Genomic DNA, 19,031 nt, shown 5'->3' on the forward strand with positions numbered 1-19,031 from the left:
TTCTCGCAGAGCTCTGGACAGTGTCCCAGGAAATATTGTTCTCAAGCCACTGGTTTAGCAATGACTTCACTTGTTCCAAGAAAAAGTCAGGCAGACATACTTTTTTTTTTTTTTTTAGTGGGCTGGGGAATTGAGTTGCTCCTGCAGCCATCCTCCCCCAGGCAATGAGCATATTCTGGATCTCCTCATTAAGCACATTTTAGCTTATATTAAAATTCAAATAAGAAATGTACCATTGGAGTAGAACCAGTTCTTGCCGTATGCCAGCCTTGAAACTGGCAGTGATACAATTATTGCAGGACTTTATATTAGCTGAGATCATAGGGCAAATATCTTGGTTTGACAAGGTAAGCACTGTAAAGCTAGCGAAGCACAGCCTCCGCATTCAAACCATTAGAGAATTAGTATGGATTCTTCTGATTTATTATACATGAATTTATACTGAATTCAAAAGCAAACTCTGGAGACATCACTGTTTTATTTATAGATATAAGGATAGGCACCACACACATGACAGAATACCCAGGAGAGCACACAAAACCCTTAACCAGCCACCTCTGCCCATCTGCAACCAACCCAGCTCTGCCCTTCCAGCTAAAGGAACCATTCCCCTACTTTTCATCATATTTGATTCAGTCAAATCATTCCCTCTTCTGGCTTCCACCCTGCAGAAGACTGCCAGTTTCTTCCACAGGGAAAACTGCCAAAATAAAGAATAGTTTTCCTTCCCCTATTCTACAATACTCTTTTCCTTTCCGTTTGCATGTGCAGAAGTTTCTCAAGTGTTCTCCCATTCAAGGCATTTGCTTTCCCTTATCTCCAGTTACAATCCTTCCCTATCCACTCTAGGCTCCTTTCCTCAATGTACAAACTTGCCTTGCTATAATCTATCCATCTTAAACTCATTTAATCTTAATTGCTTTTTCAATTATCCTTCTATCCCTATTTTCTTTCTAAGATGATGGGAAAATCCCTTAAAATGGCTGTCTAAAATTTCTTTTATTTCTATCCATAGACCTTCAATGATAAACTTTCATTTCATCGTGTTATTGACATTTCCATCACTTTTCCATAGCAAAGCTTTCTCTTCCTTAAAAACAAAAGTTGATGCTATTAAAGAAACCCCACAATTTAGTTTTCCACCTTGGTGTGCTCTCTTAGTCTATCACCTTCAACTTTCTTCCACATTATCTTACCATTCTCTGAGAGTGCCTCTAGCGGATTCTGTCCTCGGTTCACTCTTCTTCTCTCTCTACACTTTATTTTTAGGCATTTTTATGTTCAGTTAGAGGGAGAATAATTAAATTCAAATTGACAGCTCACAGAAGCATCTCGTTTTGTCCATATGAGTATCTTGGCTCCCCATTGTCACCCTGCCCACACACTCACATCCACCTCCCTTGCTGGCTGCTGAGAAGATACCATCACAGCCTTAAGCCTCCAGACTTAACTGTACAATAGGCGTGACAGCAGCACTGATCTGAAACATCCTAATACCCAGACTATTTCTAAATCAGGGAGAATGATTTATTCCCCCTTAAATACAACTGTTATTTTCTGCCCACAGATAAAAAAATTATCCCTCATCTCAATTTCTTCAAAGTTGTTTTCAGAGGAATTCAAAAGCAATTTTACCTGCTTCCCAGGTACTGGTAATTGCTCTAGTCCAACACCTTCAGCCTGTCACTCTGTTTTTGATTTTCTATTTGTAGCCCCCTGGTTTACCAAACTAAGCTGATGCCTTTAGTTGCAACACTTTATACAGGCTAAGTAGCTAAGTAAGTTTATTAATTCTTCACTGTGGAAACGCATACTAATTTCCACTACCCACCTGTTACGTTTTCAAAATCCATAATTCTTTTTCACACTACTCCATCAGCTGAGAAGGCTTCTTCTGCACTGATGTCTGTAAAACATCTCCATTAGTTACCTGCAATCACTCTTCCCTGTACCTAGGCTACATTTATGCTTGACATCACTCGTCACTGTTTTGTCTATGCTTCTCTCCTCACCTACATTGACTTTGACTTATTATATTGCCTGTAAGCTCTCTTGAGATAGGGATAGTCTTTTCTTCTGAGCTTCTACAGCACCCAGCACAGCTGAGCACTCTTGAACTCAAAAATGCTATGGTTAGTGCTGCCTGCATTCTTGTAAAGCTATTTATGGGGCAGTGCCATCACAGCTTCCCTTGTCATCTAGAGGCAGCTCCCAGCTACAGCAGCCAGCCAGGTGGCCCAGGGCTTCTCCTCTGCTATGTCCAGGAAAACCACCTCACAAGAAGGAAAAGCATCTGAACACAGCATGGGCATCCCACTTCTCTCATTTTACAGCAGGTTTTCAGAGATAGATAGCCATCAGCAGCAGCCATCCTGATACAGTGAAGCATGCTGCCACTAAGGCTCCAGGTCCATTTGCTGAAAATTCACCAGGAGTAAATGAGGTAGGATCAGAAAGGATAATCTAATAGTAAAAAACACTGAATTCAGGGGAGAATCGATCCATACCTCTGTTACAGAGGTTTTAAACAAGGAGAAAGAGGCAGTAGTTCTTATTTCCTCACTCTCTTAGCACCTGGCCCGGGAGCATACAACCTTAGAACACAACTAGACAAGGTCAGCAGAAGCAATGCTTTCACTAACAAGCACACCACAGGCATGCAAATTAGCACATGTGGTGACCAAGTTGAACTCCAGCAATTTCACATGTGAAGTGGAGATTGCAGCGCATCTCATAATTGAATAATAAAAGAAATTGGTCATTGTGAAGCATGCAGCAGTGACTCCCTACAGAAGAGCCCACAGAAATTACAGACCTTGCATTCTGATCAAGTTCGAATACCACCCAGTAAATACAGAGTATATTGATCAAAGAAGAGAATAACATAAGGTGATCAGCATCTAAATAAACAAGCAGTTTCCATTCATTATGTTTAGTAAGTCCAAGATCCTGTAGCACGTACTAGGTGAACATACTTAAATATTGCTTTGCCACGTATATATTAGGTACCCCAAACAAATTGTACCAGAAACTCTTATTTTGGTATTTAATAAGAAGACAAGACAGTACATAAATAATTTTTCAATATACTCGCATCACATTTGAGACTTTTATTTAGTAACTATGGCAAGACAACTCTTCTAAATCACATCAGCAACAAGGACTTAACACGAAAGTGCAGATATTCCCCTCAGTGTTGTGCAACCAACATTTCTACCACCTTTTCCATTGCTTCTCTATTTTTAAGAAGTCTTGTTCTAACTTAAAAATGCCCTTTCACAGATGTCACACTCTACATATCAGTGTTCAGACAGGCTGGAAATAAAGAACATACTCAGGATAGCAATTTGAGCATTCTCCGTGTTCAACAAGTCCTGGTGGGCTCAGTGCAGCTTTTGATAAGGAGCAGAACTTTGGGAAGGCTCCATAGAAGGCATCTGCTCTAATGTGAGTTAATATTCTGTATCTCTACTTCCCCTTAAAGAAGAGTTTTCTGGAATGGGGATGGATGACTAGAGAGTTTGACACAGAAAACAACTGTTAGAACATTTGCAAGCCGGCCAAGCACAAATGCTGAGAACTTGTCATCTTACCATCTGGAAACTGTGTCCTAACAAGCTACTGAGCCCTGTGTCGGGCTATACGATTTGAATTTTATTTATTTTTTTAATGTAAAAGCAGGAGGTTGACCTTGTACAGACCTTCATTCCCAGCTACATCAGGAATTTAAACATTAGAGCAAGAATTTAAAAAACAGTTGATAAAACAGGGGTGGAAGAAGTTTCTGCCTTTAGCTGGATCAGATGAAGTTTGATTAAGTCTGTAGTGAGAAGAAGGTGCAACTGAAACATGTTCACACATCAGTAAAGACATGCTTTTATCTTGGTGACAGGATCACCACCTAAACTAAAAAACCTTCTAGAAAGACACCTCTTTGAAGTCCAAGAAGAATCTCCATACCCTAGAGGGTGAGACTAAAAGAGTATAAAATAACCAAGTACACATATACTGAATTCCAACTTGCTAACAGAAATTAAAATACTCATCTCAATCAGGGAGACATGGGTGGTATCAAACTAAAAATTCTCTCTCAAGAATATACTAAGATGAAACTGAAAATTTGGTTGTACAGGAAAGCATCTCAGAGAGCCTGCACATCCAAAATTTTACCATGTTTTACACATTTACGCAATCATTCAAGGTAAGTCAAGAAGGAATAGTAAGCAGAGGCAAGTCCCATCCCAAACCACCTCTTCCCATAGCAAAGCCAGGGCTGAAGTCGCAGATACTGAGCTTCACATTATTAAACACACCTAGAATGTCCCCTTCCTCACCATTTTGATGAATTTGGTAAAGCTCTGTTTTCACCTGACAATCCCAGAGAAATCAGCCACAACTTTCTATAAATGAACAACACCAGTAGTTCCTAAAGCCTCAGAACTATTTGGATCTTCTGATGAGGATGGTGAGGCACTGGTGGTGCCCATAGATGCGGTCGGTGCCCCATCCCTGGAGACGTTCAAGGTGAGGCTGCATCAGACCCTGGGCAACCTGGTCTGGGTGTGGTGTCCCTGTTCATTGTTGAGGAGTTGGATGAGGTGACCATTAAAGGTCCTTTCCAACTCTAAGGATTCTACAATTCTGTGATTTTTACAGTACTACAAGTGTTACTGGGGAAAAAAATGGGGGGAGGGGGATACATGTTTATTCCGTATAGGATTATCTCAGACTCTTGGTATTCATCAGATCTACCTAAAGATGCATCAACAACAAACACAGCATTCAAACAATTTTCTGCAACTCTATGCTTGGGCATCAATCCAGAGAGGAAGCATCACAACTGTGACCTCATGAGCCAGGAAAGCAATTGGCACTTTATTGATATTTCTTCACTTTTCTCATCTTTCTGACCTTTGATCCAAATATTAGATGTGCTCAACTCCTGTAAAGAAGGTGTTACGAGCTTACAGGCTTCTTTTTCCATCTTAGTTTCAATCCTCCACAGAGCAAAGAGGCGTTCCTATTAAGTAAATATTTAGTAGATGCTCTGACCATGTAAAGAGCCATTAGTTCTACTCTGTCACTCAGACTAGTTTTGCAGTGCTTTAAGCTGATTTAGAAATGAGTCTGAGTGACTTACCACATCACACCCACCCTCTCATCACAAACATGGTTTATTTGTATTTTCTTGTCCTTTTCTTACCCTCCTCCCTCTCCATGCTCACCACATTCCACAACCACCACCACCAAAGTAAACTAGCTGGTTTCCTAAGGAGCATAGCATTAGAGACATTAAAATAGTTCAATAAACGAGACTGCTGAAGCATCTTACCAATGCAGGCCATTGAATTTGTTTGATCTTTGATCCCTGAGTCTGGCTTGGGTCCTTTCTTTTTGCCCAGACCAGCTGGTACTCCACCAAGAAGGTTGCAAAATCTTCATAAACTTTAACCCATTCTCGCTTTTCCCATTCAAGGTCATCAAATTCCACATATACCTGGAGAAATTTAAAAACAGGAAAAGATACACATTATTACTTACACACAGCATGGAAGAATCTACATGCACTTTTGAAAGCACGTGTTTTAAAATTTCATGTGAGAGCTTACTTAGTATTATCCCTTTTACTGTTATGGTCTTGAAATGACAATTCAATCAGTTCCTGCACCACAGAAGAAATGTTTTTTTTCAGCAGAGCACATGTGCTGAGGACATGAAGAGTTCATTTGCCAAAACATAGCTGTTAATGTTGGGTGTCTTAGCCCGTGATTGAGAAGCGTGACACTAAATACTTACTAATATATTTCAATAAGCTTTGAGAACGATTCCTATTATCTGTTCAAATATTTATCATACTTAAATTCGTGCAAGCTAATCAACCAACCAAAAAAACCCCCACTGCTTCAAGGATTAAAAAAAAAAAGTAGTCAGTTGGAAGAGAACCAGGAAGAATACCATAAGCCTTCTGTGCTCCATGCACCTCCAACACACAGTTCTGAACTCCCAGCTCCACCTGCAGAAGCCACTCGGTACCTTGCCATTTGTACCCTTATGTGATCCCACTCCTTTTGGCTTAATAAATCAATAAATAAAACATTCACAACACCACAACTTCTCATTTCCAGCTAAATCAGCCTGGAGCCAGTTTGCATCTGTATGATTTCGTATCACTGCTGCCCTACATGTTACAGGGCTCTCCCCAACGCACAGCTGGAGAACAGCCAGACCCTCCCGAAGCTGCACTTACCAAGCTGACCATGCCAAGTCATTTGTCTCCTCTGGTAAAGGGAGGAGGGAACATGCAGCCGAAAAGTTATACAAATATTATCCACATTAGAAAATGAGAACTTTGTAAATGCATTACATTACAAGATCTTTTTTTTTTCTTTCTGCTTTTATAATGCATTTTACAACACTGCTAAGAAGAAACATCTCTTCCTATAAAAAGCATCACTGCTCGTCACAGTCTGGAGGAGGACAGGGCAAGATGCTTTGCTCTCCTGAATTTCAGCTCTCACACCCATGGCAACTTCTGAAACTGGAGCTTCTTCCTTCATCTCCTTCTGAGAACTTACATTGCTGTCACTGAAAAAATCTTGTCTAGCTTCAGTTAATTTTAGGCCTGCAGCATACTTCCTTGTCTAGACTGCCTGTCTCACACTTGTGAAACGCGTGCTACACAGCACTCCTGCTCATCTCATCCCTCTCCCTTTGGCGTACACAACTTAAATTTACACTGAGCCCATACCAAAATTCATCTTCCCAGTTCTCCCCCCCTCACAGATGCTCTTTTTTTAACCCACATGACTTTCACCCTGTTCCTACACTCTCCCTATCCCTCTGCAAGCATGAGTCTGATGACAATAATAACCCACTGCAGTTACTCTCCTCTGTGGCAGCCCACAGTCACGTCTCCACTTAAAATCTGCACGGCTACACAGACGACAGATCTGGTTCTGCTCCTCCTGCACTGCCATTCTCACTCACTCCACAGCTCCCCTCCTGCAGCAGCATTTGTATCAGCTCTACTTGAATAGTTATTTCATACAGAAAGAACACTCTTGCCTCAGCTGTTCATTATTAAACTGCCACCTGTTATTCTAGCAAGGGAGTGGAAAGCAATGGCAAAGCCTCAAACTAAAAATTGTCAACAGCCATCTTTCATTAAAGGGCACAATTCTATGAAACAGACCTAAAGAAATGAAGCCATGGAATGCATAACGAAGTTAGGGAATAGTAGTTTGACAACCAAAACAGATTTAACAATAAATACAGTACAGCGTTAAAGCATTGGCAGAAGAATGTCATATCCCAAATCATCTCAGCAACACCTCCTGGTATCTGCAGCTTCATCGAACCCTTCTAAAGGGAAAGTTATGTTTAAATGTTGTCATTTGCTCCGCTGTGAAGACACCCGTCAGCGACAGCACAGTCAAAATCATTCCCCAAAGTTCCCTTGCTCCCCGCGCCTCCTGCTGCTCGTCGCACTCGGTGACCCTGCGATGGGAGGCCGAGCACAAGGCTGAGCACAGCTGAGAGTTTAAAAACAAGAGGCAACGGGAATCAAGTGAGCAAATGTTTTTGAAAAACACAGATAAGCCTAAACTGGATCCAGCAGTTGAGAAACAGTCACAGTACAACATGCTGTTCCTTCTGGACCCCTGCCAGAACTCGTGGATAACTGCATTCTAGTGGTTTGTGTGCGAGATCTGCACCCCAAACAAACCGAAATCCAGCGCAACGGTGGTGGGAATTACTGTGAGCTGCCTGCAGGCCTCTTGGCACCGAGCAGCCCGGTCTGCAAAGGAGCAGCTCAGGGGAAGGGGGCAGGGAGCGTGGCACGGGGCCAGCTGCATTGCCCAGGGCACCGCATCCCTCCCGCCCACAGCCCCACAGGGAGCCGTGCTGCCAGCCTCACCGCGCTCCTGTCTTGGTGCCAAGTCTATTAGCTACCCCCTGCTTTCCAGAGTTCATTTCTGAAAGGCAGCAGCAGCACAGGGAAAACGTGGAGCACAACCTTTCACCCATTCTTTGTTAGCAAATACGTGCTCAAAACAGGAAAACGTGTTACGCATTCTTGCGAGGCAAGAGTAAAGGCTCTGAAGCAAACAGGGCTTCCCTCTCCCTGGACACCGGACTGCCGCATGGAGAAGAGCAGCACGAGCGTATGAAAGGGAGTAAAGGGAATAAAAAGGGGAGAGAAAAACAAAAGCGATCCAGCAGCCTGTGCCAGAAAGCAAAACGTGAAGCCAACCCGAGCCCCGCCAAGGAGCGGGGAGCCTGAAAACACTCCATCTTCTCGCTTGGCTGGCGGAACTGTGCACTGCAAAAGCCCCTCCAACATCTGCCTCCTTAAGAGAATATGTTGATTTTGAGATTTTTCAGCCAAATCGTGCTTCCTTGCCTCGTCAGCTATACAGCAGTTTGTTTTGCCAGAGCCACTCAAGACCTCTCACCACGTACACACTTGCGCAGAAAGGGAGAATTCCCTCCGGGATGATATTATAGTTATAATTGGCACTAATGTGCTAATTTTGTAACTCGCTATTTTCCAACAGGAAGCAGCATAAGCCCATAGTGTGTTTTTCCAAGTAAAGCAAGACAACAAATTAACGTTCAGCAGTCAGCCAAACAATTGCAACAAAATACTGCCATCCCAAAGCCAAAACACAACAACCATGGTGAAATTTTCAACGTGCAGCACCACAATCCAGATTTTTCCAGTCACTTGTGCTCCAAATAAATACGCCTGACCACACAAACCCTACAGCCCTCTGAACAGTCACGAAAGCAGAGCTACATAGAGCTGGGCAGCACAGCCCTGTGCCACCCACACACCCAACACTAGGGATGCAGTCACTCTGCCTGCATGCTGCCACTGCTTGGCTTGATCTGAGGACAAGTGATGGTGGCTGCTAAGCTTCTATTCTGTGTGCTAAAAATGATTCATTTTAGCTGATCGGTACTTGAGAAATACAGGTCATTTCTGTCTTAAGTGATGGCAGATGCACCAGTCACTGTGCTTCCAGTGCTATACCGAAGCCTGCACTAGAAATCGTGATGTACAGTTCCCTGTTTCTCATCTAAGGACTTCTACTGAAATATTTATGTTTAGTGCAATCCAACATCTCTTATAATATGCATTTAATAAGGCAAAAACCCCACTTAATTTGTACCACGTTGAATATTCTTTCATCAACACAAATTGGACTACTGGCTTCAACGTGAGTCCCAGGGCCCATTAAGTTTTATCCTTAATGTTTCTAAATCAAAACAAAGAACATTACACTATATACAGCTGTACTGCATGGAAGTTAAGGGTTGAGAACTCAAAACTCATGTGCTAAAAGTTATCTTGAAATTCAGAAGTCTTAGATGCATAGCCTGAAAGATCATAGAAAGCTAGGGTTGGAGGTGACTTGGCACACCACCCAGCTCCACCCCCTGCCATGGGCTGGTTGCTGCCCATAGCCCCACCCCATCCAACCTGGCCTTCATTGCCTCCAGGGACAGGGCACCACAGCTTCTCTGGGCAGCCTGTGCCAGCGCCTCACCATCCTCTGAGGAATGTGTTTTCCCCCCAGCATCTAACCCAAATCTCTCCTCTTACAGCTTCAAGCCATTCCCCCTTGTCCTATGCTTAAAAATCCTGGCATGTAATCCAGACAACAACTAGTTGCCAGACAGCCTTGCTGTCCAGCTCCTCAAACACAAAAATGTAAGCATTGATACAATTTAGCAGAGATTTACTTCAAAACCTACTATGTTTAAAATAACCACATTTCAATGACAATAAATAAAATCTCTTACAAGAGATTTTTACGCATAGTACCACCCAAAGGAAAAGCAAATTTCCGTTGGATGCCTCCAACCAGCACACGGCAATGTAGAGAATGAGAAAACAAACAGTAAGATGTAGAACAGGATGCCCACGCTGGCAAATGAAAACGCAAGCCCATAACAGCACTCCCCTCCCCACGTCCTCCAGTACCAGCTGTAAGCTGCAGGCTTTAACTGCGCGTATGTACCTGCAATGGGACGTTTGGCACTGGCTCACTTCTGGCCCAGCGAGGAGGCTGCTGGAGTTCCCACTGCTGGGGCACACCTAGCCCCAGAGGAAGGCCCAGAGCCCCAGCCAAGCCGCCATGGAGCCAGGCATCCCAAGGTGCGCAGTGAGCACAGCCCTGTGGGCAGAGAGGGAGAGAACGACAGCCAGAGGCACGAGCTCCACACAGCCTCGGTGCTCTGCTGGGCCACAGCAGTCTTTTTTAGCATTCTGTGGAGCTGCAAATTAAAACCACGTAGCCTAGGCTCTGAGAAACTTCTCCATTTACATTCTGAAACGGACGCCATTGCCAAATAGCTAGCTGGTATAAACTAAAGCTACTTGTACGTACACAGGGAATGGAGCCAGGAAGAGTGTTTTTATAAAACTTAATCTTCCCATCCTGTTCCCAATATCCCTGCCTTCTCAGGTTTTTACAGATTGTTTCTTTGATGGAAATGGCATTACCCAGCAGCCAAGCCTTTCTAAATATATCTTTAACTAATCAAATGCAATCAAAGCACAATTTACTATAAAGCAAAACAGCTTAACGCAGTAAAATTATTACTGTGTTATACAAGCGCTACCCATTTCCGCATGGAAAAGCAATGAAATAGCAACAGAAGATAGCAGAAGGGTTTCTCTTTAATAAGGAGCTTGCAATATGGTTACATACTTCCAAAATATTCCCCATCCTTCCCATTCCCATTTCAATTTTCATAGTCACTGCACATTACAAAGCTCTTAGTAGCATCACACTCCTTTGCTTCATACATTAAAGTGCTACACAGCTGCATTTTACAAACCGTACGAGTAAAACAGGATAGAAAAAAGATGGGTATTTGAGAATATACTGGCATCAGTCCACACAGCCTAAGGAAACCCTAAACAAACGTTGGAATAACAACGGATTGGTTTCAAACTACCAAATCCTTCAGTATTGTGAGTTTTATTGCCTGTACGCATTCTTAAAAACAGTTACGATTTTATGTTTTTCCACCAATCTGGAAAATACTCTTTCTTAAACAAAATTTCTTCTCTTCCATTTGCAGACCAGAAAGTATTTACTTTCAACACACAAAGCCCATGAATCTAAGGATTTTAGCACACTTTCTCTTAAAGAGGGCATCCTGCAATTCATTTGCTTTTTGAGACAAAGATGGCATCTTCTGATATGTGCTATGAAAGCAAAAGGACAACTCTTCAAAGTCCCCTTCAATGTAGCCCACCACCATGAAGCATCATACTAATTATTCTAAAGGCATTAATTCCTTCTTTACTCAAAGGAACACAGTACAGGCACATTACATCCTAGAGGCAGCCCTCAGTTACAACCCAGAAAGCTGAAGTGCACGAAGAAAGAACTGTATCTGTAGAACATCAAGCCTTTGATGTTTCAGAGCTCCTGGAAATCGACTTATGTGATCCCACCACATCTCAGTAATGGCAAGTCATGGCTTGCCTGCCACACAACTTCCAGCTCCTCCTGTTTGTTGCCATTGATAAAGATGCACTTCAGCTGAGCCACTTGCCCCCCCAATCCCAGCATTGCTCCCCATGGCTCATCTCCAGTGAGCCTTGTTTTATTCCCTTCCCCCTTCATACCTACTTTAAAGCCTTCTCAGTGAGCCCTGCCAGCTGCTGGGCAAGGATCCCTTTCCCCCATTGAGACAGGTGAGACCCATCCACAGCCATCAGGCCAGGTGCTGGGTACACTGCCCTATGGTTGAAAAAGCCAAAATTCCAGTGATAGCACCAGCCTCTCAGCCATGTATTTATCAGATGGGTTCTCTAGTCCTCTCAGCATCCCTGTCTGTCACTGAAAGGATGGAGGTGAAAACTATCTGTACACCTGCTCCATCCACTAACTGCCCCAACTTTTGAAGTCCCTCCTGATAGCTCCAAGGCTTCTCTCAGTGACTTCATCACTGCCAGCATGAACCATCAGTAAAGGGTAATAATCAGAGATCAGAGACTTATAATAATCAGAGTCTTCCATTGCCAAGACAGCTCAGTATGCTTCATACACTGATGAACAAGGAAGACAATCCTAATCTCTTGTACCGACCTCTAAATATACCGGAGATGCACGCCTGCTGAAAGACATGTTAAATGTATGCCATATGCAGGAGGAAACAGGAACAGATGGAGCAAAGAATACATGCTTCAGTAAACGTGCATTTTTGAGGTAGCTCTCTTATATCTTAAAGCATCAAAACAGTTATTTAAATAAAAACATTTATTTCAAACAAATAGTCTTACAATGCAACATGGATAAACAATAAGCATAGAAATGAACAATGTTTATAACTTAGGCTTAATTTTGAAATCCTAATTTTGCACTCTCTGGAATGCATACCTGAACACAAGTAACTTTAGGAGAAAAGATACAGATAAAAATGGCAGCAGAAGTGAGAAAACTGCCAGTATATTGCAATTAGGTGTTGCTGCCTGTAGCTTGGATTGCTAAGCAACCAGCACACTGTGTAGAGTATCAATAAGATCACAAGGACGGTGAGTGAAGAAAAAAGCATCCTACTAGGATGCCTCAATACCATCTCTGGAAAATAAAGACGGACATTTCACAAAGCAGATATGTCTTCCATGCATCATTTGAAAACACATATTCCACACAGAAAGCTGAGAAAGAGAAAACATGAACTACTTTGCACTGAAGGAAGCAGTATTTTTATTTTATGCCATTCAGTGTTTTAAATGAGTTTCTCAAAAAGATTTGTCTCTCAAAGGGAGTCCACAGGAATGCAAAATTTTATTTAAAATGTGTCTGAAACACTGGCGGTGCTTAAAATACTTGACATACTTACTTTGCAAACCTTTTCTCCAAATTCACATGGCAAAGCCAAGTGACACACAAACCAAAAATGAAATTATGACCATGCTGGGATTTTCAAGCACACCTAAGCCAAGTATTACCACTTTCAAAATGTTTTAGATGCCAAAAAATACAGTGAATTTCTCATCTGAAATAAGAAATAAAAGCAATATTGAAATTTCAAGAATGTATTAACTACTAAATCATAGCAGCACCTAGTTAAAATATACCCGTTACATAAAAATTTCCTGGTCCTGCAGACTTGGAAAGAAAGTCTTTCAAATTCTTTGTCATCAGACAACGTAGGAAACTTTTCTTACCATATCTAACTATAATTTAGATGTAACGTTAATTTCTAAGAACTATTGTTGCAAAGTCTCAAACATTTATTTCTTAAAAAGGTATTGCTGTTTTTTAAACTATATACATCTAATTTGCAGATGTGACAGATGACTGGATGGATATAAGGCCATTTCAAGCACTGAGGGTTAACTGATAAATGTTAATAGCTGTCAGATGATTTTGGTAGTGCAGTGATGGTACCTCATGAAGGCAAGGTGACAGTTAGCCTTGCTGGCTGTCAGAGGCCACAGAGCACTACGGGAGGCTGGAGTGAAGTGTGTGGTAACAGCAACTGCTTACTGCTCAGACAGAAGTGGTTCACTGCTGCTCTTCATCCCTAGGACTGGAGCTCTGCTGAAGCAGCAGCATTCACCAAGCACCCAGCACCACTGTACCAGAGTTGTTTTCTCCAGGCCTGCTCCCAGTCACCTGCAGGAATGTGTCAGGCAGCCTGGCACAATTCACTGCTGCTTTTTAGACAGACTGTGGGAGCTGTGAGAGCGATGCACAAGTATAATGAGAGCAGTCAGGAAAAGATTATCTAGCAAGAAGAGAAGATATTGTATTTTATATAGTATTTCCAACTACCAAGTCACGCTTTTCTGTCTTCTGATGACAACGAAGTATTTACCCTTACACACAAGAAAAATGATCCTAAACAGCAAGCCAACAAAGTGATTCTCATCAGGTAGTTTTCCTTTTCCAAGTAAAATCTGACTAGAGTATCAAGACAAGAATCAAAGAATCATGAAAGGTAAAAGAAACTTGGTTAAATATTTATCTGCTTCATTGATTATTATCCACTAAAATGTTGGAAGGTATTTCCCAGAAGTGTATTCCTTCATAAAAGAACCAGAAATATTTGAGTAGGGAAGCTAATGTACTCTATTAATTAAAGCCTGATCTTCCATCTGAGAAGTAATATCTACTTTGTCTTAACAGTAACTCGCTATCTGCCTTCTTCTGTGTGAAATGCTATTTATAAGCCCAGTCCACAATCTGCTTCTCCTAGTCCTGCCTAAATCAGGTCTAAGCTGCATCATAAAGAGCACAAATAGTTTCTATGTTCTTCCTAGCTAGGACCCAGACACATTTTATAATCATTGTGTTTGATTTTTTTGTTCTGCAGACATGAATTACACTGCTTGCAGCTTCCCATCAGCTTGGTGGTGGCATTCTGTGCTACCCCACGTGCAGAGCCCCTCCTTGGCTGCCTCACTGACAGACTGCTTCAGGCCTCTGGGTTTCAGCCTCCTCTGTGTCATCCTTCAGAACCACACCTCTATCTCACAGTGTTGATCTGTGTCTACTCCTTTATACCAGAGACATCAGTCACTCAAAAATAAATGCTCATTATAACCTTCCGATGTGTCCAAAAGCTTGAAGACACCTGCCAGCAAGGGATCCATAACCAAAATTTGCGGAAGTTCTGCATTAGCTGTAGCATTAGAAAAGGAAAATAAAATCCACGCTAACAGGCTGAAGCTTCAAAAGATTAAGATTTTTCAGATGTGTTTTTTCCTTCATCTTTGTGTTTGATAGTGAATTCGAAGGCAAGACCTTCCACAGAGAACTGAGCAACTACAGGTCCTGTTACATCACTGCATGCAGGTCCACAAACAGGGACCAACGTTCATTCTGGCTCTGAACTGAGCTATCTTTAGTGGAGATTAGGATCTGGGCTGGCAGCACTCATGAGCAAACAACATTAGTAAACACGCTGCCAAAATCCAGCACAATTTTGGGAGCAAAACCACAGCTTCGTCCAATTCCTACAGTGTCCTAATTCACCTGCTCAGCATCGGCAGCCACTGCCCAGTTACAGATATCTGTAATTTGATCTGATATTTCATCAGATACTTGACCAAAGCATTACAATTCTGCAGACTGTGTGTAAATTACCAAGAAACAGCAGTACTGTCAGGCACTGAGGCAATCCTCTTTTCATCTCACAATCCTAAATAAATGTTTTTTATCAGAATGATGACTTATTAGTAATGCACACAGACTGTTTGGTCCCAGCTTAACCAAATACCTTCTGTATTTCAAAAATCTTCCGCCAGATTTGTTTTAACAAACTTTAGAGATACAGGTTAGAGTCAGGAGTTTCTGCACTGAGCTCTTAGTACTTAAGCCCACATGTAAAGATATAAGAACAAAGCAGTTGCAATGAGTATACATAAAAGGTGCTTAATTAGTCAAATAAATCACCTTAATTACTGTATTAGCCATCTCTAGCTTTTTTGACTCTGAAAAGCTCAAATGGGCACTCCCTGTAATAAAGCAAGGGAAGTATTTTCAAGTAAGTGGCATTTCAAAATGGTGATGCTAAATGAAAAGGAGATTTGTTCCTGCACAACGGTGTTACAGGCTGCAACTGTAAGAGCTGTGCCTGCAACTTCAAAAACAGTCCTCCTACAATTCAGGGGGCATCCTAAAGAGAACAAAAAAGCATTAACTCAGAATCACAGGTAATTTTCTCACCATATGCGCGAGTTTCTAGGAAAGCAAAATAGCTTTTCTTTTTGTCAAAGGCAGCTTCTAAATGCTAGATGTGGTACATACAGCAGGTTACCTACTGCACTGACTAATGCTTATGGAAGTTACTTAAATCCTTTAAAGAACAGAACAATTAAAATGTGGAGCCAGAACTATGAATGTGCAGACTGGTACTTCTCATCTCTCCCCTTCCCCACATACTTCCCCAGTAAGATCTCATTGGCTTAAAGTTTAGCTTCATGCAACCCTTGACTCAACCTCTGCAATGCACAGAAAACGAAGACGAGCCTCCCTCAGTACTGAGCACTCATTCTGAATTTGCAGAGATTTTTTTCCTTGAGAAGCTTCCCTGCAAATCAGAATTACATTTTAAATTTGGATTTTAATGAGAATCTATCAGAAAGGTATCAGCAGCAGCAAATTCTTGTCTGTCACAATATTAATGCACCTCAGAGCTGCTTCAAGTTTTTTAAATGATTAAATAACTTTCCCTCCAGGTAAACCAACACACTGTAAGAAGATACCTTTGACTGAAGGAGTCACCAGCTGTAGAATTTTTAGTGGTATGAGACAGTGCAAGTATTTACTGATAGTGACAGAGACATGAATCTGTTTTCAAAATACATCAGAGAATCACCTGAGGTGTCTACTGTGCTCTACAAACACCTTCTGCTTCACTCCATAAACCACTTAAAAACTGAATGTTATTTCTAAAATCAGTCTTCACCTCCTTCAAACTGTACATATAATACACCTCGTGTTCCAGCAAACCTGCAATGGATGGGCAAGGAATGATTCCAACTCACAGAATTTCACCTAAGCATCCAAGACAAAAAAGGGCAGTCGGTTATCTTTCTTTTACCATCAAACATATTAATACAGTATTAAATTAAAAGAATGTGATGAATATTCTTGAAAGTAATGTTCATTATTGTTTTTCTTGTGGCTTCTGATAGACTCATCTCACTGTGGCACCAATACCTCACGTATCAGAGTATGGAGCATTGTCAATGTCTGCAATCATTCACAGACAAATATGGGCATCACTATTTTTATTCAGTGATGTATGAAAACTAATGGTATTTAAGCAAGAAAGAAAAAAAGACAGTCTTCCTCCCATGCATTTCACTTCCCACAGAGCTGGTAAGGCCGAGCTGCCCCACTCCCAGTCACTGCACAGGAAAGAAGGGGGGAGGAGGGAATGCCGCTGCTAAAACCCATTCCTAAATCCTGTTAGGGTGGGAAGGAGGAGGTCACAGATGAAAAGACAACTGACACAAACATTAACCTATCCAGGGAACAACCACAGCTGCTACCTCATGATCAGTGGAGATGGGGGCTGAACAAACAAGACTCACAAGTAATGCTCCATGGTCTAAACACAGGGAAGGGGAATCTCTCTCATTTTGCTCTGAAGAAGCAGTAAGAACACTGCACATATCCAAAAATCCTTAATATGGTTTGGTACAGATTATTAGATACCAAAATGAGCTGCCAAAGAACTCTGGCACAAATTCATGGGAATCATTAAGAAACATACCCGACAAGTTCCGTAACGCTGGAAAAATTAGGTGTTCCTGAGCAGTGCGAGCAAAGGGCAGAGATTTCCAGGTTTTCTAACGCATGTGGCTTCTCTCACCAGCACATCCCTGACTCGCTGCCTTGTGTGGTGGGGTACACTGTGCCCAAGGAAATCAGCAATGCCCAAACTGGTTAAGCCCCCCATCCCAAAAGGCACACAGGCACACACATTACCTAGTGCCAAGACAAGAGAAATCCTTCTGCAATTGATTCTACAACTTAAACCTACAAACAGGCAAACCGCTCCTTGTATTTTTTTCACATTAAACCCCTAATCCTTTAAATAATTTCTCTTCCCACATGTAACACACTGAAAAACAATTGTAAAGCTCTGAGGAAAGCCAGCACCTGCAGGAAAGGGTTTAATCTGGCAACTGCTGGTGTTGTTGAGTTATTCATCACATAAATCTCCTATAAGGTCCCACCTCTTTCCTGTACTTCTAACTGCTGGAGTTTGAGAAAACAGACCTCGTTTCATGCCGAACTCCCACCACCGAGCAGCTGAATCTCCTACACTGCTTAGAATGCAGTTCGTGAGAGCAGACTTTGCATGGAGTCATGCAACATCCTGTTCTGAGCCAAGGGCTCCAGATGGGATATGTTTCACTGCTGCCTCCCCCTCCCCAGCCCGTTTGGGCTTGTCCTTTTTTCTTGGAAAGCATTTATCCCCAACCGATGCTCTAACAGCATGCTAAAACTGACCTTTAAGTCAAATACAGGCGAAGTCAAAACTTAATTTAAATCTACATTAAAAAAAAAAGAAAAGAAAAAAAAGAAAAAAAAAGAAAAAATTAAAATACACTTAAATTATCAAAATACTTTTATCAGCTAAACAATTATCAAAACTACACATCGAGAAAATAAGTTATTTGTTGCAGCTCAGGAAAATCTGCTTTGCTTCACAACGCTTGCTGATCATTTAAATGCTTGGCGTTGTCACGCATGTTACCAATCTAATGGAAGTTCTCATCGACACAACAAGGAACAAGCTGTCTCGCCTGCCCATCACTCTGAATGCTGGCAGCTTCTCAAACATCTGCTAAAGGTCAGATTTCCACTGCATGGAACCAATCAATGAGGCTACACAGCGCTCCCAGTGCCATTGGAAGAGCCAAACAAAGACCACTGTTTCACATCAGCAAAGAAACTCAGCCTGAAATCTCCCCAGCGCTGCTCGCAAAGCCTGCTCTTCTGTCACCACACAGTCCTCGCCTACCTGTCAATGTCTGCACAATTTGTCTAGTTGTGCTTTTTAACCTCGGACACAAGTGACTTCGTGCTTACCCGTGTTTTCCTGCATTGTCAAGTAGTGCCCAGAAAGTACCACATTCACAGAAGAAATGTTACTGAAGAAAGCAATGAACAACTGCACACTTAAACTAAGGGGGTTGAGCTGCATTTAAATGTTAATCATCATGTAAACAGCCTCAGAAAACTGAATGCTCACACACCCGGTGCCTTTGTTTCAGCCCTGTGACTTCAAAAAAAGCAAAACCCTCCCCTGCTCGATTCCAAAGCAAGATCCTAGGGTTAAAAACCAGCCTGAGATCATTACACTCTGCCCTAAAATCCTTGCTAAGCAACCTCAGAAATATAATCCCAGCATCCTAACAGATTAGGGAATTGTTGGCTGCTGCTAAAAACAGCATGCTCTGTATTTCAGCAGCTTATCGCATGCCATAAGAATGGTGCTTTAGTGAGAGCATATGCATAAGAAATAAATGATCGATT

The 19,031-nt window shown here is 42.0% G+C and overlaps 1 protein-coding gene across 1 annotated transcript in view; it reads right to left on the minus strand.

Moving 5' to 3' along the window:
- JMJD1C (jumonji domain containing 1C) overlaps positions 1 to 19,031 on the minus strand; it is a 145,899-nt gene that overhangs the window by 94,737 nt on the left and 32,131 nt on the right. Inside the window, exon 2 of the mRNA XM_031602836.2 lies at positions 5,333 to 5,497. Within this exon, the coding sequence (XP_031458696.2) occupies positions 5,333 to 5,497 (165 nt within the window). The remainder of the gene's footprint in view (positions 1 to 5,332; positions 5,498 to 19,031) is intronic.

The sequence above is a fragment of the Phasianus colchicus genome, chromosome 8 (assembly GCF_987193195.1).
Source record: "Phasianus colchicus chromosome 8, bPhaCol1.hap1.1, whole genome shotgun sequence".
Classification (NCBI taxonomy): Eukaryota; Metazoa; Chordata; class Aves; order Galliformes; family Phasianidae; genus Phasianus; species Phasianus colchicus.